The sequence below is a fragment of the Notamacropus eugenii genome, chromosome 1 (genome assembly GCF_028372415.1).
Source record: "Notamacropus eugenii isolate mMacEug1 chromosome 1, mMacEug1.pri_v2, whole genome shotgun sequence".
Classification (NCBI taxonomy): domain Eukaryota; kingdom Metazoa; phylum Chordata; class Mammalia; order Diprotodontia; family Macropodidae; genus Notamacropus; species Notamacropus eugenii.
Window position 1 is genome coordinate 413,664,949 of NC_092872.1, and position 24,688 is coordinate 413,689,636.

The window sequence follows — 24,688 nt, forward strand, 5'->3', positions numbered from 1 at the left end:
TTCTCACTTGGGATCCCCAAGGAATGATGTCTAATTCTCCCTGTTTCTCTTTTTTTTTTTTTTTCAATTTTTAACATTCATTTTCATAAAATTTTGGGTTACAAATTTTCTCCCCTTTTATCCCCTCCCCCCCCAAACCCAAGCATTCTAATTGCCCCTGTAACCAATCTACTCTTTCTTCTATCATCCCTCTCTGCCCTTGTCTCCGTCTTCTCTTTTGTCCTGTAGGGTCAGATAGCTTTCTTTACCCCTTTACCTGTATTTCTTATTTTCTAGTGGTAAGAACATTACAGTTGATCCTAACACTTTGAGTTCCAACTTCTTTACCTCCCTCCCTCTCCACCCCTTCCCTTTGGAAGGCAAGCAATTCAATATAGGCCAAATCTGTGTAGTTTTGCAAATGACTTCCATAATAGTTGTGTTGTATAGGACTAACTATATTTCCCTCCATCCTATCCTGTCCCCCATTACTTCTATTCTCTTTTGATCCTATCCCTCCCCATGAGTGTTGACCTCGAATTGCATTCTCCTCCCCATGCCCTCCCTTCTATCATCCCCCCCACCCTGCTTGTCCCCTTGTTCCCCACTTTCCTGTATTGTGAGATAGGTTTTCCTACCAAAATGAGTGTGCATTTTATTCTTTCCTTTAGTGGAATGTGATGAGAGTAGACTTCATGTTTTTCTCTCACCTCCCCTCTTTATCCCTCCACTAATGAGTCTTTTGCTTGCCTCTTTTATGAGAGATAATTTGCCCCATTCAATTTCTCCCTTTCTCCTCCCAATATATTTCTCTCTCACTGCTTGATTTCATTTTTTTTTAAGATATGATCCCATCCTCTTCAATTCACTCTGTGCACTCTGTCTCTATGTATGTGTGCGTGTGTGCATGTGTATGTGTGTACTCCCACCCAGTTCCCAGATACTGAAATGTTTCAAGAGTTACAAATATTGTCTTTCCATGTAGGAATGTAAACAGTTCAACTTCTATAAGTCCCTTATGACTTCTCTTTGCTGTTCACCTTTTCATGGTTCTCTTCATTCTTGTGTTTGAAAGTCAAATTTTCTTTTCAGCTCTGGTCTTTTCATCAAGAAAATTTGAAAATCCTCTATTTCATTGAAAGACCATTTTTTCCCCTCAAGTATTATACTCAGTTTTGCTGGGTAGGTGATTCTTGGTTTTAGTCCTAGTTCCTTTGACTTCTGGAATATCCTATTCCATGCCTTTCGATCCTTTAATGTAGAGGCTGCTAGATCTTGTGTTATCCTGATTGTATTTCCACAATACTTGAATTGTTTCTTTCTAGCTGCTTGCAATATTTTCTCCTTGACCTGGGAACTCTGGAATTTGGCCACAATGTTCCTAGGAGTTTCTCTTTTTGGATCTCTTTCATGCGGTGTTCAGTGGATTCCTTGAATATTTATTTTGCCCTCTGGTTCTAGAATCTCAGGGCAGTTTTCCTTGATAATTTCATGGAAGATGATGTCTAAGCTCTTCTTTTGATCATGGCTTTCAGGTAGTCCCAAAATTTTTAAATTGTCTCTCCTGAATCTATTTTCCAGGTCAGTTGTTTTTCCAATGAGATATTTCACATTATCTTCCATTTTTCCATTCTTCTCTCTTTGTTCCGTGATATCATACTTTCTCACAAAGTCCTTAGCCTCCATCTGTGCCATTCTAGTTTTGAAAGAACTATTTTCTTCAGTGAGCTTTTGAATCTCCTTTTCCATTTGGCTAATTCTGCTTTTGAAAGCATTCTTCTCCTCACTGGCTTTTTGAACCTCTTTTGCCAATTGAGTTAGGCTAGTTTTCAAGGTGTTAATTTCTTCAACATTTTTTTGGTTCTCCTTTAGCAGGGAGCTGATCTGCTTTTCATGCTTTTCTTTCATCTCTCTCATTTCTCTTCCCAGTTTTTCCTCCACCTCTCTAACTTGATTTTCAAAATTCCTTTTGAGCTCTTCCATGGCCTGAGCCCATTGGGTGGGCTGGGACACAGAAGCCTTGATTTCTGTGTCTTTGCCTGATGGTAAGCATTGTTCTTCCTCATCAGAAAGGAAGGGAGGAAATGCCTGTTCACCCAGAAAGTAACCTTCTATAGTCTTATTTCTTTTCCCTTTTCTGGGCATTTTCCCAGCCAGTGACTTGACCTCTGAATATTCTCCTCACACCCACCTCGCCTCCTGATCCTCCCAGCCAGCGTTTGGGGTCTGAGATTCAAATGCTGCTTCCAGCCTTAGGGCTTTTGGCGGGGACAGGGCTGCTATTCAGTATGAGATTATGTTCAGGTGGTCAGGTCGGGGCAGGGCTGCCTCTCAGGCTCAGTTCCCTCAGGGGGTTTATGCACAGACCTTCCACAATGGATCCAGGCTCCCGACCGCTTGGGGAGCCCCTGTCTGCAGCCTCCTCTCAGCTTCTACCTCCCGGGGGGCCCGAATCATGGGGGCACCCCACTCCCCTCTCGACCCGCCAAAGAGACTCTCTCACCGACCCCCGTCACCTGTGGGTGGAGGACTTATGCGGCCGCTGGAGATCCTGTCCCTGAAGCCTGCTCGGGTCTGTTTCTCTTGGTGCCGTGGCCGCAGCAGGTCTGGGCTGGGCTGGGCTCCATGTCTGCAGCGTGACTGACCTTTTGCGAGAGGTTTGCAGGTCCCTCTGTGGGTGGAGGGACCCGCGTGGCCGCTGGAGATCCCGTCCCCGAAGCCCGCTCGGATCTTTTCCTCTCGGTGCCGCAGCCGCTGCAGGGCTGCCCTCAGCTCCCAGTCCCGGCGCCCAGTCCGCAGCACGAAGGACCCCCGGTGAGAGGTTTGCAGGTCCCTCTGGAACAGAAATCTCCCTCGCTCCAATATTCCGCGGCCTCTGGGTGCAGAATTCGCCGTGAGTTACTCCCCTGTAGGCGTTCTGTGGTTTGTGGGTTTGGAGCTATGTGTATGTGCGTCTTTCCACTCCGCCATCTTGGCTCCGCCCCCCCCTTGGCTCCACCCCCCCACCCCCTCCCCCGTTTCTCTATGTGACCCGGTTAGAGCATGCCTGACTCCTCTCTGAGCACAGAAGAAACTTCTCCTTCCAGATCAAACGCAGCCACTCAATAGATGGGATATGATCTTGGCCATAACATGCTGCTTCTCTGAGATAGTCTCCTCATCTATGAAGTACCCACTAAAGGGCTATTTCAGGATGAGTTTATTAATGCACCCTGCCACAGGCAGGGAATCTCCCACCACACCACTCTCCCCTTCCCTGAGAAGGACGAAGATGTCTTTCTTATCTTATGACTTCTCTCATTCCACCTGCTTTTATTTCTCCCACACCCACCCATTCTCAAATCTAGTCATCTGGCACATACAAGCCCAGCTGTTTTCACCAAGGAAGATACTACCTATAGCAAAAAGGGATTCTGATAGGTATGGGGACATCTCAAAAAGTGGAAGAGAACAGGGTCCACAAACAACCAAATGAAAGGGTAGGTCAGATAGAACTGGATCAAGGTGAGGATTGTGTGGAGCTTCACTGTCAAAGATCTGGGCACAATAAATTTCCCCAGATCTCAGCTTCTGCACATCTTAAATGAGAACAATGCCTCTCTCCTTGATACTGGACTGAAACAAGTTCCTTGAAGCTGGCAACCACCAGTGGTTGGGAGATGTAGTGGAAAGTGTTGGATCTGATGTCAAGAGAGACCTGGATTCAAATCCTACCTTAACTATTATGTGACCATGGGTATTTTATTTCCTTACTTGTAAAATGGGAATAATAAAACCTATAGTACCCACCTAAAAAGGATAGTGTGGATTTGCTCATTTGATATGCTAATACGTAAAAAGTGCTTTGTAAACTTTGAAGTTTTCTATTATATAATATGTCTAATATTGCAATTACCTGTTTTTACCACAGAGTTAACAGGTGCTAGGGCAGTGGAGGAAAACAAAGGGACAAGAAATATGTTAATACTCTGCTACTTGAAATGAGGCTCCTAACATTCACCTCATCCTATATGTTTTTCCTTCACTACCTAGCTCAGGAAGTATCTTGGAGGTCTGTGGCTGGGGAAGCCTCTGGAAAGACAGTGCACTACAAAGGAAAGGGAGCTAGGGTTGTAGATCTGGATCCTGACTCCTCTGCTTCCTAAGCCTTCTGTAGCCTTGGCTGAAACAGTTCACTTCTCTGCCTTCAGGTTCCTCATCTCTCATATGGGAGCTATAAAGTTTAGAGTACTTACCACAGGGTGCTGTCATGAAAAAAAGCCTTTGTAAACCCACACATGTCACTGAAATTATTATGTAGCTCTGACTTGATGATACAAAGAGGGCTGGGAGGGTGGTGTAGACAGAGAAGCTCTGAGGAGACCCTAGATTTTGGTGTCAGCTCCTCCAGTGACTCTCAGTGGACCATTATTCAAACTACTTTCCCTTTTCTGGGCCTCAGTTTCTTTCTCTGTCAAGTGAGGAGGGCTGGACTAAATGATTACTAAAAGTGGTTTGAGTTTATGGGTTTATATATTTAATAAAATTTCAGAATTCTCCTCAAAATCATTCTATCCAACCCCCTCTCTTTGTCTAGCCTCGTGAACACCTCTCGGATAGAAGGAAGAGGATGATGGTAACCCAGCTGGCCATAGCATCAAAGATTTAAGAGATCTTAGAGACCTCAGAGGACATTCAGCTAATCACCATCCCTCTGCCCACCTGACTGACAGATGAGAAAATTGAGACCTAGAGAGGTTAAATGATTTGCCAAGACAATTTAGCTAGTGCTGGGAGAGAATCCAGGGCCCTTTACACCATCCCATAATTCCAGCTTGGTGATGCAGGGCAGAAGAGGCTGTCTAGAGGAGGTGCCCAGGCAGTACTAACCTATCCCAAGGCTAAGGAGCATCATTATTGACAGAATAATTACAGCAGCTCTCATTTGCATAGTGTGTAAGCTGTTTACAAACCACTTTCTTCTCCATGACCCAGGAATGAAGAGACTCAAAGTGCCATTAGACTATTTTACAGAGGAAGAAACTAATACTCTGAAAGAAATGACTTGCCCAGGGTAACACAGCCAGGGCCTTAAGCCCAGGTCTCCTGGCTTGGTTTGATGCCCTCTCTCCTATGCCATGATAATTCTCACAGGGCTTTCAAATCCTTAGGGGCAAGGCTTGATAGTGGAGGTGAACTGGGTGGGTTTGAGGGAGAGGAAGGCAGCCATGAAGTATGTTCAGGACTGGTCAGTCACCAAGCTTACCAACTCCATGTTCTTCTCATTCATGACCCTCGAGCTCTCAGGCAGAGCAGAATCCATTGAAGTTCCAAGGTAGGGGGCTGCCTGTGGGAGAAAGGACAGAGCGGGATAAAGGGATGCTCAGGTGATCTCATGGCTTTAAGCCTCTCCAGTTTCAACCCCTTTCACAGAACCAGGGAAAGAGTTGTGGGTAGAATTGGCTCCAATGCTTGTCTCTGGGTCCTCATCAAGGTGGGCAGAGGTGGGAACTGTGAGCCCCTGCCACCCCTTCTGCTCTTTCCCATTGAGTCATTCACTCCTTTATTGCATGGAAGACTGAATCTGCACATCATAAACATATACAGTGGAAGTCAGAGACATCTTTCCCGTAGATATATAAGCACACTTTCAATTCTATAAACATTTAGTAAACACCGACTGCGTAGGAAAACACTAGTGGACACTAGATATACAAAAACGAAAACGAGATAGTATCTAACCTCAAGAAGCTTACATTCTACAGCATGCGCACAAATAGGCAAATATGATGTAATCTGAGAAGAGAGAGAACACTAATGCTTGGAGGATCAGGAGACTGAGCTTAAAAATGGGATTCTGAGAGGTGGGAATGAGGAAGGAGTACATTAAGGCCTGACCGACAGCCTATGAGAAGGAAGCTGATGGGGGGATGAGGGGAGCAGTCATCCCTGCTACCTTGGAGACAGAAGCTGGTGGATCACCCAAGCTCAGGACTTCAGAGGTGCAGTGAATAGAGCTACAGCGGATCAAATGTCCTCCTCAGTAAGTCAAGCACCAAAATGGTGAGCCAGAGGTCACCAAAGTGCCTAAGAAGGGGCAAAATAGCTCAGGCAGGAAAAGGAGCAGGTCAAAATTCCCATGCAAATCAGTAATAGGATCAATTGGTGAATGATTGTTGCATGCCAACCTAAACAAGAAAGGGAGATTCAGTCTCCCAAAAAAAACCTCCTCATTGTTTTAAAACTTAAAATATATAAATATATATTTAATTTAAATAACAAATATGCAAATTTATAATTAAATTATTTGATTTATTAATTAAAATATTAAATATTGTTTAACTAATTGAATTTATTAAATTTTATTTTATTTATTAATTTAATATTCATTATATTATATTATAAATATTATTTAATATTAAAGTATTAAGAAATAATATTTTCTCTAGCTTAAAAGACCTTTCCAGACCCCTTTAGGAAAGTAAGTAGAACAAAATGCCTTTCTTAGAGAACTGGAATAGGGTTGGTAACTAAATTAGTTGAACAAAGAATACTTCTTCATGGTATAGCATAACCTTTCCCATTTTTGCAATGATAAGGTAGTCTCTTTCCCCATCACTGAAACAAAAACAAACAAAAGGAAAAAAATATCCTTCTCCATTTATATATCGCTATTAATTGCTGAAGAGTCTCAGAAATGCCTTAAAGAGAGTGGTCTGGGAAGGAAAAAGATGGTGACTTTTGTTACTAAAATTTTCAGAATGTTACCCCAAACTATAGTTTAACATAGTATGATTTTTTTCTTTCTTCAAGAGTTCTATGAAATGTTACTTCACATTGTTTTGGGAAGAGGGTCACAATCTGAGGGTATGGAGGAGGGAGAGTAGGGACTATGCCAATTTGAATCTGTCTCTCTTTAGGCTAGAAATTCTTAGATATTAGAATTATGTTAAATTAAATAAAATTGTTTTCTGGCATACTTGTGCCTAAAATGCAGAATAAAATGTTATTCTTTTTCTTCCATACTCTTCTCCTTAACAGGTCCAATCCCTCTGCTTGTGGCTTTTATCCCATCTCTTTTCATCTCCTTGGCAGATGTTCTCAACAAACATCAGTCTCCTTCCAGTCTTCAAGCTCTTCTAACCTACAAGCCCATTGCTTACAACTCTCAAACATAACCAGTTCTCCCTCATCCTTAAGTCAATATGTGGTTTGCAGGGATTCTTATGTACAGCTTAGTGGCTCTCATTTTTATTTGAGTTTGACACTACTGCCCTAAGCCATTATCCTAGACCTCTCCTCTCTTTCTCAGCCAAACTAGAAAAAGCTGTCTATAATCTCTGTCTCTATTTCCTCTCCTATCATTCTCTTCTCAAACCCTTCAGTCTGGTTTCTGACCTAACATTCAACTGGAATTGCCCTCTCCAAAGTTACCATTAATTTCTTATTAGTTAGATCAGATGCCCTTTTCTAAATCCTCATCCTTTTAGAATTTTCTGAAACATTTGGTACTGTTGACCGCCATCTCCTCCTGGATTCACTCTTCTGGATTTTGGTGACACTGCTCTGTTTTGATTTTACTCCTTCCTAGCAGACCACTCTTTTCTCAGCTTCCTTTACTGGGTCTTCATCGATGTCATTGTCCCCTAATTATGTGTCTATGGCTCTATCCTGGGCTCTCTTCTCTATGTTGTTTCTCAGTGACTTCATCACTTCTTCTGGATTTAATTATCATCTCTAGAAAAATGACTCCCAAGTCTATCTATCTGTCCCCAGTTTCCCTTCCAAGGTCCCAACTGCACTTGTTGGCATCTCAAACTCAACATGTCCTAAATAGACTCATTCTTCTCCCCCCCCCCCAGCCCTCACAAACCTGCCCTTCTAACTTCACTATTCTTTCCTGTTACCGCTATGGCCTCAACTCTCCCTCTCCCCTCATATTCAGTCAATCAGTTGCCATCTCATAGAGCCTATCTACAATACCTCTAGTATAGATCCCCTTCCCTCCATTCATACACCTTACAACCCTAGGGTTCAAGCCTTCATTCAAGCCTGGACTGTTGTGATAGCCTCTTAACTGGTTGTTCCTCTTTTTGAATCCACAATCCAACCAAGCTGCCTAAAGGATATTCCTAAAGCATAGTTCTGCCCATGTCATTCCCTTGCTTAATAAATTCCAGGGATTTCCTATTGACTCTAAAATCAAATGTAAACTACTTTTATTTAGCTTTTAAAGCCCTTCATTGTATGCAATCTGGCTCCAACTTACCTTTCCAGACTTATTACCTATTAGCCCCCTTAATGATCCAACCAAATAGGCCTTCTTACTGTTTCCTATCCATAGATTCATCTTCTGGCTCCATGGCTTTACACAGGTTAAGCCTCATACCTAGAAGGTACTTTCTTATCTTTACATCTTAATAGTCCTAGTTTTCTTCAAAGTTCAGATTAAGTGCCACCTCTTACACAAAGACTTTCTACATCCCCTTCAGCTGTTAGGGGAAATGCCTCCCCCCACAATTACCTGGCATTTACTTCATGTGAATTTACCATGTGTAAATATGTATTACATATTTACAATAATACAGTAAATATGTATCAGAAGTATTTCTCCTTGTAAGCTCCCTGAGGATAAAGACTGCTTCATTTTTGTCTAAGTATCTCCAATGCCTGCCATACTAAATGTTCAACAAATTCTTATTTATTGATTAGAACATGGAATGCCAAGTTCCCAGAACAACTAGAAATCTGTTTAGTGGGAATATACAATGCTGAAGGGGAATAATGTGAAATAAATTTGTAAAGGTAGGTTGGAGCCAAATTGCAAAAAGCCTTGAAGACCAGGTTGAAAAAATGTATGCTTTATCTTAGGGATGGGAGGAAGTTACTGAAGTTTTTTGAGTAGTAGAATGATATAATCAGACTTATGTCTTATTTGGTAGCTACATGGAGGATTAAATGGAGAGAGAAGGGACTAATAGCAGGAGGACATTGGATGAAGTTACTGTAGTAGCTGAGATCATGAAAGCTTAAACTAGGGTGGTGGCAATGTTGATGAGGGTTGAAAAGGTGGGGGATGGATTCTAAGAACCCCCAAAGACAGGAGTACAGGGTGGGGCCATCTGGAATGAATTCACAGACTCAGGCATTCTTGAAGTCAAGGTGTTAAAGATTTATTGTTACGCTTTTCAGTGGGCAAGAGCTCTTAATGGACCTGCAACCTTAGAGGAGTAGTTAAAGTTTATATAAGATATTGCATAGTAAAATATGTGCCAAATATGCTAACTAGGTGATTTAGGGCAGATTAGGCAGTGGTTAAGGAGTAGTAAATTCTTAAAGGAATATGCACTTTTGGTATTTACTGTGCAGGTAACCAGAGTTCATTGGGAAATAGTCCAAGGCGGGGCTACAGGGAGGTGTGGTTTTAGGTCTGAAATATCACTAAGTCAACTAACAGTCAGGGCTGCCTGAGACATACCCAGGCTGCTCTCATCAATGTCTTGTTAGACATTATAGACACTTAGTATAAATGTAAGAGAGTATACATATGTCTAAGTCTAGGATACATACAATTGGTCAGTGAGTAGTAAATATCTTTATGACCCAGTACACAGCCAGTTCAGCCAATACACAGCTGGTTCAGACTAATAAATTCTATAGATGAAGCTGGCTACTGTATCAGGAAGAGAGATAAAGGTTTTGCTAAGGCAGGCTGTCCTCAGGCTGGGGAGAAACTGCCAGGGACAGTGTCTTGAGGCTGGGGAGAAATGTGATTTTAGAACTGAGGTCCAAGCACAGTCACCCAAGCACCCCATCAATGTGAATGTAGAGAAGGGAATGGAGGTGAGAAATGGTATGGAAGTAGAATCAATAAGACAAGGAGACTTGGAAATTTACTGGATATGGGGGCATGTGACATAGTGAAGAGTCAAAACTGGATCTTGCAGTTGTGAACCTGGGTGACTAGGAGCATAGCGGTGCCTTTGACTAAAGGTGGAGCTTGAAGGATGAACAGTTTAGGGGGATGTTGAATTTGAGATATTGACAGGAAACTGAGAGAACTGTGGGAATCAAACTGACTCATCTTGTAAAACTGACTCCATTTTGAGACCTAAGTTTCATTTTCCCTTAAATTCCACTTACAATTGTAGGAATTAAGTAACATCCTATTTCCTATCTAGAAAAGTCCACCTCTCCCTGCTCCCAAATCTTGAAACTCAGTCAAACTCCCTACTCCCAAATGGAAAAGTCCCTAATCTCTCCTCCAACTAGAAATCAGATCACCTAACTTTGTATACTGGTTTATATTCTGATAATTGTTTTCTTTTAATGCATAAAAATCTATCTCCCTCTGTATTTGGGGTCCAATGCCAAGCTGAAGAAGCCTAGTCCTGATTTATTATGCAATTCACATATATTGATGTGCTGGGAAGCTCAAACTTTTGTTTCCTGTTATTTCATATTTCAACCATCATAGCTTCTGGGGAAAAGACCCAACGGGTAATTGGTGATGGATTGGAATTCAAGATATCTATATCTATATATCTATCTATACATCTATGTATGTGTATAGAGGTATAGACAGATATATGTATGTATACACATACATACATACATACATAGGTATATTGTGTATTTATATGTGATTGATAAGGAATTAGTACATGAGGAGAGAATAAAGATGAATGAATGAAAGGTAACAGGATGGGGAAAGCTCCTGGAAGAAATAGGAAAGGATAAGATTTAATAATCACTACAATTATTATAATAACAGCAGCTGATATTTATAGTGCTTTGCTTGCAAAGTGCATTACATATATTATTGCATTTGAGTTTCACAAGTTGTGAAGTAAATGTCATTATTCTCATTTTACAGATGAAGAAACTGAAGTAGACGGAAGATAACTTACTTAGGCTAAAATAGCTAGTTTCAGAGGTTCCCAAAGTGGGCCATACCACCCGCTGGGGGTGCTGGAATGATTCAGGGGGTGGTAGTAGCCTCAGGTGCAGCTGGGGGGTGTTGAATAAAGATAAGGGTGCAGTGGAAGCATAAGGGAAAAAAAGAGAAGAAAATTTTAAAAATCATACATACATGCTTTATCTGTTTTGTAACAGAGTTAAAATCATAGTGATTACATTATTTTCCAAATAGACACACAAAATGCAAGTTATAATTGATCAGTGATCAAGTCCACTGACAGGTCTTAGCAAGCAAGTATTGGCTGGCAAGCATATCAGAAAGTCCAGCATATATAACCAGAAATATATGCGTATAATGACTTGTTTACAACACGATACTATATATATGGTTATATGAAGCAATACTGTGCTATCAAAATTTCAATGCAGGAAAAAAACCAAGTTGATAATAAATTATTAAATTTAAGGTGCATCACTTAAAAACATATTTTATATTTTTTTGAAATGATTCACATTTCAAGAAAAACCATTAAAGGGTTAAAGAAAGTAGATTTTCAGAGGGGTACTGAGTAATTTTTTTTTAAAGGGATTGATAGGTCATATAAGTTTGGGAACCTCTGCTAGTACCTCTTTGAGACAGGATTTGAACTCAGGTCTTGCTGACTCAAAATCCAGCTCCTATCAACTATGCCACTTAACCATCAAAGGCCTAAGTAGAGGACTGGCTTTGGCAAGATGGGTCAGAAAGGGAGATGACTCTTGTGATATTCTTTTCACAAAAATAGGAGACAGGAAGGAAGGGTGGCATAGTATTGTTGAGAAAAGAATAGGTTTGTAACAACCATTACAGGAAGTGTAAGAGAGAGTCAATAAGATAAAAGGATTGCCATAGCAGTGAAAGCCCAACTGAGTAGATAAAATGAATTCGTAGAGGACCTAGTTAGTAAGGTTACGTGACTTCCTCTAAGAACATTCAGCCACTTAGAAGCAGGATGTTAGGTAGATGGTGGGCATGACCAACAGTTAAAGATTAGCAGATTATACCAAGTACTGATAACAAGGGGGCAAGGGATTCAGGGGTGGACGTCAATGTTTAGTTAAACTGATAAACTAGACAGCTAAGACAATGCAGGGAGAAATGAGTCCAGGGCAGGAGTGACAGCCTGGGAAAATAAGGAAGGCACAGAGGGACTGAAACTTGCATTGTAAACCACGGACAGATTTAGGAGAAATCACCCAATACACACACAGTCAGATAACCACCCCAAAAAAGAAAGGACATGTGTATGGAAACATATACATCCTTCCTCCTCAGATTCACAGATAAACACTCTTCTCCTAACACCTATGCGAAAGAGAGACATAGAGGGAGACACAGGCATGGGTATACTAAGACAGACATATATACACCTTCCTCCTCCCCATACAGACCAAAAAAAGATCAATACACATATCACATTCACTCATATACAGGGTATCCTGAAGGTCTTAGTGCAGTTTTAAGTTTTAATAATCTCTAATAACTTTTAATAGTTATTAAAAACTTAAAACTGCACTAAGACTTTGGAGATACTGTGCGTGTGTGTGTGTGTATGTGTATGCGTACATAATTATATGAAGTAACAACCATATAGAAAAGAGAGTGAAGGTAAAGTCTGTAAGAGGTCAATTCTTCTGGCCTGTTTAAAGAGTAATGCTTTACAAAGCACTTTCAAATCTGTATTCTTATTTGATTATCAGAACTCTGGGAGGTAAGCAGGCAGGGGCCATCCCGACTGCAGGTGAAGGACCAGGAGTGGAATGAACAAGAGGAGTGGAGTGCCTACTATGTATCAAGCACCGTACTAAGTGCTTTTTACAAATGATCCTCATGACATTGTTGGAATGTGTACTATTATTTGGGGCAGCTAAGTAGTACAGTGAATAAAACAAAGGACCTGACACTTATTACTGTGTAACCCTGGGCGGCTCTGTTTCCTTATCTGTAAAGTGAGCTGGAGAAGCAAATGGCAAACCCCTCCAGTAACTTGCCAAGAAAACCCCAAATGGGGTCACAAAGATGCAGACACACTGAAAATCACTCAACAACATCAACACTATTATGATCTTCATTTCACAATTGAGGAAACTGAGGCAAACTGGTTAAGTTACTTGCCCAGGGTCACGAAGGTATTGTCAGAGGACAGATTTGAACTTGGGTTTTCCTGAATCCAGGCCCAGCAGTTTATCTGCTGGGCTACCAGCTGTCTTTAGAGAAAGAAACTGAAAGTATGTTTTTGTCACTACATGCCTCTAGACAGGAGAGCTGTGATGTGGGTGTCTCTCCCCCCACATTTTAGCACAAATGGATGTTTGTATCTCTGCATGTATACATGTACCTCTACTCATACATACATTATATGAATATATATAGACCCATTCATATATAAAGCATATACAAGACAGATATACATACCATATTATATATACATATATATACATACATACACACATTTGTATATATGTACACACACACACATATACAAAGAGATTCTCATTTCCTTACAGACATGCAAATATGACTTAGTTTTTTTTTCTCTATACAAAGGGATTTATCCTTTGCTTTGCCCATCTCACAGGGTTATTCTGATGATCAAAGATAAAAGAATGGATCTGAAAAACTTTGTAAAGTGTAGTCCCTCTCTTAGGAAGCTGCTGGGAAGGGTGGTTAAGATCCAGTTCTCAGATGATGGGCATGTTGCTTTTTTTCCTATTAAAAGTGGAAATTGGCCTTTGGATGTAAAAGGGCTGGAGAGTGGACTTTGTATGTATGTGAGTTTTAAATTTAACGTTCTGTTTCAGTTTTAGTATGAGATTTAGTCATAAGAGGCAGTAAATTGAAACTGACACTACTAAACAATTTATAGAAAACAGTATAAGGAAAGTTTGGGAGAAAATGAGCATGGATCATTTGGCTTCTGGAACCTTCTCCATGGATTGGTATTTTGGACTTTTTTTGCATGGTGGCAGGTTCACTATTTCACCCACTTAAGGACTAAAGTCCCACCTCCTATGGAAAAAATGGGCTAATTTTTCTTACAGCTTTTGCTTTTGTAATAATAAATTGTTTCATGAATTTGGAGTATAGCCCCTGAAACAGATCAGGATTATTACACACAATATACTCTGCTATGCAATCACATCTTCCTCCTCCCCTCTGTAGAGTAGGACTTTATATGATTTCATTTTAGCTTGCAGGCTAATGCCTGTCACCTCAGGGGTCCGGGCAGACCCCAGATGACATATCCAAGGGGGAAGGCCTAGAGTCAGCCACTCCTGCACTTTCACCCCTTTCCACCACACCCTCTACCAGCCCCTAGATTGCCAAATCCTAATAGTTCCTCCTTCTCTTTGCTAAATCAGACAATGGGCAAGATATATGATAGGATTCTCTCTCTCCCTCTGCTATAGAGAAATGTACTCAGCAGGGTCAGGATTAGGAGGTTGGGGCCCCCTTGCCTCCAACCTCTTTCCCTCTTGTAGGACCAAGTAGAAGCCATGGGATGGAAGCTGGTGGGGTTGGGGAGGAAGGAGAAGGATGAGGAAAAGAATACAGGGGGGCTTAGAGGTTAAGTTAATTACTCACTGGTCTTACCCTGGGGTAAAGATTATGATGCTCCTGTGATACTTCTCTCGAGTCTTCCCAGGGCACAAGTTTACTTCTCTCTTAATTTCTTTCTGAATCCTTCTACTGACTTGCTCCAGAGAGTGAAACTAAGCGGCCAGACAATGATTATAAGGCCTCCAGCCCCGCCTCCTTCCTCTAAATGCACTTGCTCCATAGCCCATGCTGGGCTGTATAGGTTGATGCCTTTCTGGGCTGGGTTTCCAGTCTTCCTGGAAAGGAACTCAAAAAGCACAGCTAGAAGTCTTTGAGTTGTCAGGAAGAGGACACAGAAGTTGGAGCTCGAAAGGGTACTGATAGCTGTCCCTGATAAGGTGATAAGGTTTGCAAAGCACTCTAGATATATTTTTATCGGGTTACCATTTTACACATGAGGAAACTGAGGCTGAGAGGAATTACATAATTTACCCTGGTCACGTACCTTGTAAAGTAGAATTCAAACTAAGGTCTCTCTAGCTTCCCAGACTAGTAATCTTTCTACTATGCAAGGAATGCTTAACTGACATTTTTTGAGTGGAAGGCTTCAAGGTCCTTGAGAGAGGGGAGACTCCTCTGAGAGGGTATATTTTGTAAATTTTATGGGGGGTACAGGCTTCCCAACTGTCTTTGCTGCTAACATCTTGGTGACTAGTCTTGGAAATTTCACAAGAACTCAAATTTCACATGATATAAAACAGGAAGAAAACTTGAAGATCACCCGCTCCAGTGTTAAAGATGAGGAAATGGAGGCTCAGAAGTTGTGACTTGTTCAAGATCCCATAGGAAATAAGTGGCAAAGTCAGGATTTGAATCAAGACCCTTAGATTTTACCTTCAGTTCTTTTTCATTTTACCAGGCTGCTTCCACTCCCCAAGGGCAGCCAGCATTCAGAATTTTAGGGGGTTAGAGAGGATGACCAGAGAATTTAAGTAGATTGAGAGAGTTGAGTGATCAAGCTAAGGGAAAGTGGGAGGATGATGAATTAAACCCCAGAAAGACACCCACCACACAACTCCTTCCATCTGACTCTGGTTTCATGAACTGATGTTTCTAAGTAGGAGGCAGAACAGAATGCAGAGAGCATGGGATAAGATCTACAAGCATAATAACAGAATGGGATTGAGGAAGAAGTTAAAATTTGGTATTTCAGATACTCTCTCTCACAGAGAGAATAACAGAAGAAAAAGGGGATGGCCTTGAAACTGACAAATAGAATTCAGAATAGATCAGAATGGAAAAGAAATAATCAACAGGACGAAACAAAGGAAAACTTCTTGGGGAAAGGGTGCAGCAAAAGAATTTTTCCTAAAATAAGACTGAAGGGCAGTGGGGAGAGAAGATTTTGAAATAAGCCTGTAGGCTTGATTGGAAAGAGAATCAGATCAAAAGAGGGAAATAGTTAAATTTTTTAAAGAAAGAAAAGTTTATGAAGTAAATAAAGTAAATGAAGGAAAGTAAATAAATTTGAGGAACTTAGAAAAGGGCAGATATATAGGAAGAGGGAAGAAAATGTAGGAACAGACTAGCATCAGAATAGTGTACATAGGGATAAAATTAATCATAGGAATGAAATACTGACTTAGAAGACAAAAATCAATACAAAAGAATAGGAGGAAAACACAAGTCTAACAATCATAACTTTAAATTTGAATGTATTAAACCATTAAATAAATCAAATCAATAAAAGCAGTGACAGGATAACAAAACCTGATTATCTGTATATGAGGAACATGATATCTAATTTACAATAGCTAGTATTTATACAGTACTGTAAGGCTTGCAAAACACTTTACAAATATCATCTCATTTTATCCTCACAAGAACCCTGGGAGGTGGGCTCCACTTATAAGTGAGGAAATCAAGGCCCAGGGTCACACTACTAGTAAGTGTTTGAAGGCTAGATTTGAATTCGGGTGTTTCTGACTCCAGTTCCAGGGGATATTTAACTTGTCTTTTCTAGCCTTTAGTTCCCCTTTCTATAAAATGAGGGGTTGAATGAGATGGTCTCCAAGGTCCCTTCAATCCCTATTTCAAGATAGATACCATCTCTGACATAATTTCCATTTATTCATTCAATATTAAGTGTCTATGGTAGTCAGAGAATGCTATTCTAAGCATTGGGAAAGACAGTTTAGATAAGGTCCTAAGCAGCACTGAGTAGTGGATAGGATACTGGACTTGGACTGAAGAAGACCTGAATTTGAATCCCATCTCAGACACTTACTAGCTATGTGATCTTAAGCAAATCATTTAATGTCTCTCTTTCCTCTTGTGTAAAATAAGGGGGTTGGATGCACGGGTCTCTAAGGTTCTTTCCAGTTCTAAATCTAGAGACCTTAAAGTCTATAGTAAGATATATGGAGAAATTTAAGAGGTTGCTTAGGAGAGGCATTTGGGCGTAATGGCAGGAACTTTGGAAAAGCTGACTCCAGCACTTACCAACCGTAACCCTTCTTGGCCTGTTTCTAGAATAGAGATAATGCTTTTACTCTTTTGTACAAGCATCCCAGATTTGTGGTCAGCAAACTTTAACGTACCATAGAAAAGTGAATTGTTATCACAAGTGATGCAACAGAAAGAAAAGTAAATTATCCAAAGTCACACTGTGTAGTGATGTGAAGAGCTAGGACTTGCTTGCAGGTCTCTTGGCTCTCAGTCCTGTGCCCTTCCTCTTCCAACTTACCTCAAACCCTTTTCAAGGTGATTTACTATTGACTTAGACCAAGGCGTGCAGGAAAGCACAATGCCGCTGAAGGAATGGAGGTGGTTTTAAATACAACTTTTTCTGGAGAAGGTGATAGGGATCAGTGGACAGTCATTCTTCAGGGATGAAAGCAAGATCAGAAAAACTATCCGTAAGATTAGTATACAGTATTTTGTCACAAAAGAAAATGTGGCTAAATGAATAGTCTTTCCTCTCTTACAAGCGGCAGGAAGCTACTTTTAAATATCAGACCACTAGGTGGCACAATGGACAGAGCACTGGACCTGAAGTAAAAAAGACCAACTGTGACCCTAGGCAAGTCACTTGTCTGCCTCAGTTTCTTCATCTGTAAAATCAGATAGGACCTGCTTCACATGGATGTTCTAATGAGATATTTGTAAAGAATTGTGTAAGTCTTAAAGCACTGTATTATTACTGCGTCCTATCTTTTGGGAAGCTCTGAGACAAATGTCCTTCTGTGAGAAGTGGCCTGAACTGGCCAACTACCTACGTAGGAAGACACGTAAGCTTCAGAGCTCCTCAGCAGGGTCAGCATTGGATGGATACCAATTCTGAAAGATGAAGAACCCATTTCTTTCTGCAGAAAGCCCCTTCCAATGTTTTTTTTTTTCCAAACACTGGGAGAAATTACTTTTGTCCTGCAGTTTTCATTTATGATTTCTTGAAATACAGCTCTGAAAAAACAGGCTTTAAAAAAGCTGTTTTAAATGGAGTTACTTGACCATACCTTTAAACCCAAATCACTCTGGCATTCACAGAATGGCCAGTAATAGCTCCCAATTCAAGCCTCGGTAGTTCACTGTTTAGAATTTGATTGCTTAGAATGAGTGCAAATGTTATCTGTTCTGGCCAGAAACTCTGAGGTTCTTTGCTTCCCAGATTGATTATCTTTGTGATAAAAAATTGGAACATCTTTGTGTCAATTCTTACCTAACCCTTAGTCACTGAATGGGTGTGACCTCAGATAAAGTTGAGACCTGGTAAAGATCTTAATTTAGAAAGGCCAAGCTCAGCCACTTCATGCTGGGCCATGGCCAGTCTTGACTTTTGTCTTGCCACTGGACTTCAATGACTATGGAGAAGAGAGTGAGGCTGACAACTTTAATTGCCTCACTTAAATCCAATTCAGGCACAAGTCAAAACATTACCCTCATGATGTCATTGGTCCTCTTCAAGAATGAAGGATGGAAAAACAATAGCAGAGACCCAATCATCAATGACTTCAGTCATTGCTGCTGTCCAACAGTAAACTGAGAAATTGAATCAAGAAGCCTTTGGAAAATCTCAAGTGTGAGGTACCGAGTTCCATGTTAGACTAACAACCAAAGAGCAGCCTTAATTCACCTTCTACATAGTCAAGCCTGGGCCCGTTCCCAGACACTGTCTTTGCTGGTCTCCTAGGGTATATGACACCACCAGACTTTTCCATCTCTTCTTCACAGATCTAAGTTCAATGCAAATTCACTCTCTTATGTCTGCATCTCTGTACTTTGTCTGTGTATGCACAGACAACACCATCCCTCTTTGTTTCTGACTTTGGATTCAGGGTCTTTCTGATTTCTTCTAAGTCAGGTGGGTATCAAAAGAAACAGCCCAGGCTGTAGAGTATGGAGAGGCAGTAGAGCATAGGGGAAAAGTGTCTTAGACTCAGAAAACCTGGGTACAAATTCTGGTTTTGCCACTTTTCTTAAGCAAATTATTTCTCTATGGATATAAATTTCTCCATCTACACAATTAGGGGGTTTGACTTGGAATAATTGAGAAATTATTCCTCAGGTCCAATGACTTCCAGAAAGATAAGTTTTCTATAGTCCACTGTTCTCTCTTGAGGGAATATAGTAAGAGGAGGGGGGTCCCAAAGATGCTTTTTAGAGCCGAGGACAACAAAACAAGGTGTCAGTAGATCATTCCCATTATCAAAGCTCAGTGACCAATAAAAACAAATCCTGATATAGTTCAAACTTTGCTCTTAGTTTCTGACTCCAGCTGTTAAAGAAGATTAAAGTATAAAGAAGGAAGACACTAAGAGCTAATGTTTTCAAGTCTGGGGCCAAATGTGATAGTACTATCATCACATCTTCAATGATTTCGGACTCTTCTAGCTCTGGAGCTGCCTTGTAGGTAAAACTGAATCCAACCAGATGGTGTAAGGCTTTAAAAACAAGGAGGCAACTTTATAAGTAGTGTCTTTCTGCTAAGTGTGGTTAGTCAGTCCAACTCCAAAAAATTCTTTGTTCAATGAATAGTGAGATCACAGATTTGGAGCTAGGAAGGATCTCAGAAATTCATATCTATAGTTCTTGTTCTGAGGCTCAGAGCAGTTGTCCAAGATCAAACAGTGAAGAGGCAAGATCGGAATCTTGATCCTCTGGTCCCAAATCCAATGCTCCTGGTACTACAAAAGGACAATGAAACCTGGAGACAAGGTTCTCTCTACCAGTTCCCTATTTCTCCACCTGGTGGAACACACTGTCCTCAAATTGCTCCAAGAGCTCAGAGGAAGTAATTCAAATCTAGGAACCAGAGGAATAAAGCACGTAACTGTGGGAAAACACAGGACACAACAGACCTATGTTCAAGTCCCAGTTGCCACAAACAGCAACTTTGGTCAGATCACTTTACTGATAATCTTACTGTTTCTTCTAAAAGGTGTCTACTACTTTCCATGGACCAAGATCCTATCTTTTCATCCTTACCCTAACTACTTCACAGGGTTGAAGGAAAGAAAGCCACAAATAATAGGTTGTTATGGGAAGATACATCTTGGCTTCATTCCCTGGGAACTTCTTCTGATACTAGTTATGTAATCTTAGGAAAATCACTTAAGTTTTCTAAGTTCCAGTCTCCTCATTTACAAAATGAGTATAATTTTTGCACTATCTACTTCAGGATTGCTATAAATAGGAAAATATTTTGTAGCCCTACAGTTTTACATAGACAGCTAAGTGGCAGAGTGGATAGCGCACTGGGCATTGAGTCAGGAAGCCCTGAGTTTGAATCTGGTCTCAGACACTAGGTGTGTGATCTTGCTTCAATTTCCTCATCTGTAAAATTTGTATCATAACAGCACTGACCTCCATGTGTGAGGATCAAATGAGATAACTGTAAAGTGCTTGGCCTACTATCTGGTGCACAGTAAGTGCTATATAAGTGTTAGCTATTTTTATCACACAAGTGTAGTATATTGGACCTTTTAGCTCTGACAACTGATGTTCTAAGGTTCTTCAGGTTCAAGCATACTCTTCAAAGATCCCTTCTAGGTCTAACATTCTAGACTGTCTGTGGTAGTACAACTAAAAAAAGCTTTTAGTACTTATAACGTTAACCAAGTTGTAAAGTAGTCATTTCCATTGGTAGTTCCCCCATCTCCAAGCAAACAGAAACCTCCTGTGTTCCCTAAGGCAGGAAAAACCCAGAGGGGCAGTTTGATTTCTTTACTGGTAACGCAAAACAAGGCAAGGAAACAGTAATTTATTAAGCATTCATTATGTGTTAGGCTCTTGGCTAAGCTCTGGGGATACAAATAAATAAGCAAAAAAATAGTCCTTGCCCTCAGGGAGCTCACACTCTAATGGGAGAAGACAACACACAAAAGAAAACTGGAAAGGCGGAGGAATTTTAAGTCTGGAAAGTCAGAAGCACAGCCAAGGAAAGAAATGAAGATTGGCAGCTTGGGATCATCCCCAAAACAGAGGCCCCAGGAGGAACTTACCAATGAGATGTTTCAGGCTAAGAAGGCCCCTGGGTGCTGGGGGAAGATTCCAGAGTAAGTCTGAAGCTGAGGCTCAGTGTTGGTAAAGGAGAGAAAGATTTCAGTTACTCTCTACCTCTAAAAAAATATTAAGAAGCCTCGCCCCACTCCAAATAAAAAAAAAAAAACAAACAAACCCTGACTTCCTGCTAGTGAATTCATGAGATAACTGGGACTTTAGAGTTCCTATTTTCCTAATCTCTCTCCTTCAATTGACCAAAACCTACACGGTGACTGATCAACCTTAAGGAAAAGTAATTCATATTCCAGGACCTGGTTCTTTGCTTCCTTAATCTTTAGACAAAGAGATACACACTATATCCTGTTTATGGAGATCTACCTCATAAATTGCCATTTAATGAGAAAGAAACCTAGCATGGGTCGAACTGATGGTGCATAACTGATAAACTGCTTTTCATTAGAAGGAAAACAGGTAAAGAATCAATATCACAATCAAAATGCAACATTTTTCTCAGCACTGAAGAAAAGTACAGGGGTGTCCCGCTCATGAGTACAGAATGACTGCTTGGCACAAGTCATGCTACCACCAGCAAGTAGTGCCAACGTCAGCCTGCTCCTCCCTAGGGGATGGGAGGGAGCACTTTGGAAGGAGCAAGAGTGACTGCAAACATAGTCTTGCCTTCTTTCACCGAAAAAAGGACCAGGCTCTTGTTTCCTTATCTCCTATCCTCTTTAAAAAGAGTAAAAACTACATAGCAGCACCTCATACCCTAAAAGAAACAGCATGGGGTTGTTTCAGCCAGAACTTACACCTGAATTGTGCCTTTATCCCAGAAGCCTTTGGAAAGCTAGACCAAATCCCTCCAAGAACCAACAAACATTACTCTCCAGTACTCAAAAAACAAAAATTTTAGCCTTCAGAGGTCTAAAACTTTAGACTTTCAAAAGTAGAAGTCAGAGGAAACTTCTAGTTGAGGCTTCCCTAATCAAAGGTCCCTAACTCAGCCAGCTGTCAAAGGCTTTGACCAAACCTAGCTCTTTGTCAGTACTTTTTATCAATTGGATCATGGGATTTTATTGCCACAAAGAATCTTACAGAAGAATCATATAATTTAGTGCTGGAAGGAAACCTAAAGATCATGTAGTCCTCATGTTAAAGGTAAGGAAAGTGAGGCCTAAAGTTAATAACTTTCCCAAGGTCCTCTAGGTATTAAGCAGAGGCAGGATTCAAAACCAGGTGCCCTGATTCCAAGTTCAGTGAATACTCTCTCCATTATGCCCAGCTTCTTCTCTCTCATATACTTTGCACATCTTCTTTTCCTATTGCATTATGTTTTATCATCTTTAGAAACCTAAATCCTCCTAGGATACTGGATAAAGTTTGAGCCATATCTCTACTCTACACTGGAAACACCCAATGGTGCAACTCACCATGAAATCAGAAATGCTCTCTGCTGCCTCTGTTAACTCTGCCATTAAGCAGAGCCGAGCTAAATTCTAACCAAGAGGTTATACCTGACATTCCCACTGGCTATGCTGTGAAGGGGAAATGGCTATGTCTAACAGGAGTCTATTGGCTACTTAGAATTTTGTCTGGTGTGTGGACTATAGAATGAAGCCAGGAATCATCAGGTAGATGAAAGAATGTTGCAGACAGATGGAGATTCTTGGAATGAAGCTCAGGAGAGAAACAGAGCTGAAAAGTCCAAGGCAGCGACCACGAAAACTGCTTGGAAACGTACAATGCACACTACCTGACCTAAGATCAAGAAGAATATTGGTGACACGTCCAAAGTCAATGATGCATTTAATTCTGAAATACATGATCTGTAATACCTTATCTCCAAAACTAGTATGTCTGACATTGGGAACCAAAAACAAAGGCAAGAAAGGAAAACCTTATTGCTTCAGTTTCATATAAACATACATAAATATATTTAAATTTTCTTTAAACTATAAGCAATTTCAAACAAGCAATTAAAAAAAATTCTATACATTGTTTCCTTATACAGATCATAGAAAATTTTCTTTAAAGATTGCGTAGTTGTGCTGGTAATGACAATGGTATGACCTGACCCTAACCAACAAGTAAAGAAAGAATAAGCGGAGGGCCTGCCGAAAGAAGTCCAGTCATATATTTCTTCTGGGGATCTGTCAACCTTGCACTGTACGAAGCTCAAGATTTTCTCCTCTTTCCTCTGCTCGCTTTGGTCCGTTTTCGACTGCCTGGTCGAATGGAAAGTTGCTTCTTAAAGTCTACCAGGCAATCCTTAGCTTCGGAAATAGAAACAAAAGACTTGATGGGAGAGTCATTCAAGGTAAAGGAGCTCTGGTCTCCTCTGCTACAATCTGCCTTCTCCATCTCTGAGGGAAGATACCTGAAGAGAAGGGAAAAATGAATAAAAGTTCAAAGGGGTCCAAAGAATCACCAGCACATTTTTTCAACTGATCTCTGTCCCAATTTTATGGGACAACCAACTTTTAGAAATCCTTTTTTCTGTGCTATCCCTGAGGCTTACTTATGATACATGCTTATAAGACTGGAAAACTCAAGTTAACTTGTAAAATAACTTCACACAAAGGGTTTCCTAAAATTCTCTTCAGAAGCAAGTATTGGACATCTTCAGGGCATGAAAACAGGATTATTTTTTAAATGCTTCCTCCCTCTATTATCTACTTATGGATGTGGAATTGCTGCCTGTTTTCCCTTTCTGTAATGACTATTCAGAGATTCAGGAAAAGGTAGGGAAGCCCAAGCTGTCATGGTCTAGAACACAGCAGTTCTAAATGCCAATCCACATATTAACAAATTAACTGAATTCCCCCCATTTTCTAAAGAAAAAGGTTCCAAAGACAGGTGTTAGTGGCACAGCAAAATAGCATCTGGTACCTGCCCACCTACTGCATCATGTAACTATATTGCTTCATATTGTAAACAAGTCATTACATGCACATATTCTCGCCTATGCATGCTGGACTTTTCAACAATGTGCAACATACTTGCCTGCCAACACTTGCTTGTGAAGATGTGTCAGCAGACTTGACCACTGATGAGTTATAACTTGCATTTTGTGTGTTTATTTGGAAAATAACTTAATCACTACAACTTTAACTCTGTTACACAACAGATGAAACACACATGAAGTTTTTCAAAATTTTCTTCTCTTCTTTCCCCCTTATTTTTATTCAATGCCCCCTAATGGCACCTGAGGCTACTACCACCCCTCTGGATCATTCCAGCGCCCCCCAGGAGGTGGTATTGCCCATTTTGGGAACCTATGGTTCATACTGTTCTCTCTGCCTGAAATGTCCTCACTTCCCTCTTCTTCACTTAATTAATTTCTCCCTATCCTTTAAAAGATAAGTCAAATGCCACTTCCATAAAGTTTTCACCTCCCCTAGTCAATGACCTTTCAGAGCACTTTGCTTGCAATTCTCTAATGTAGGTATCATCTAACACTGTACATTACAATTACACGTTTCTCTCTCATTCTCTTCCTAGAATGTAAGCTCCATGAGAGGATGCATCAATGTATCTTCTCTAAGCTTTATATCTGTCCCAGTATATAGCACAGTGCTCTGCACAATCAGTTTACATAATAAATGTTTGTTCAATAAATGTTACCGTAAGGGGTCCGCTATATGAAGCTCTCACTCTCAGAGCTACATCTCATTTTCACCCAAAATTCCCAAGCCAGAAGTCTAAGGCTACATTTCAGCCTTGACCACC

At 40.6% G+C, this 24,688-nt stretch overlaps 2 protein-coding genes across 8 annotated transcripts in view; both read right to left on the bottom strand.

Annotated features, from left to right (window-relative positions):
• The window catches only part of HK3 (hexokinase 3), a 50,996-nt gene extending 36,297 nt beyond the window's left edge, over window positions 1-14,699 (bottom strand). Inside the window, exons 1-2 of one of the 2 annotated variants that reach the window (XM_072631105.1) lie at window positions 14,504-14,699; window positions 5,225-5,305 (exon numbers count right to left, since the gene is read on the bottom strand). In XM_072631105.1, coding sequence (XP_072487206.1) covers window positions 5,225-5,281 — 57 coding nt within the window. In that variant the 5' untranslated portion in view covers window positions 5,282-5,305; window positions 14,504-14,699. The remainder of the gene's footprint in view (window positions 1-5,224; window positions 5,306-14,503) is intronic. The other variant, XM_072631104.1, reaches the window with a different exon arrangement.
• Window positions 14,700-20,701: 6,002 nt separating this feature from the next.
• UIMC1 (ubiquitin interaction motif containing 1) overlaps window positions 20,702-24,688 on the bottom strand; it is a 133,214-nt gene continuing 129,227 nt past the window's right edge. For 5 of the 6 annotated variants that reach the window (XM_072631108.1, XM_072631111.1, XM_072631109.1 and 2 more), the window contains one exon: window positions 20,702-23,336. In XM_072631108.1, the coding sequence (XP_072487209.1) occupies window positions 23,135-23,336 (202 nt within the window). In that variant the 3' untranslated portion in view covers window positions 20,702-23,134. The remainder of the gene's footprint in view (window positions 23,337-24,688) is intronic. The other variant, XM_072631112.1, reaches the window with a different exon arrangement.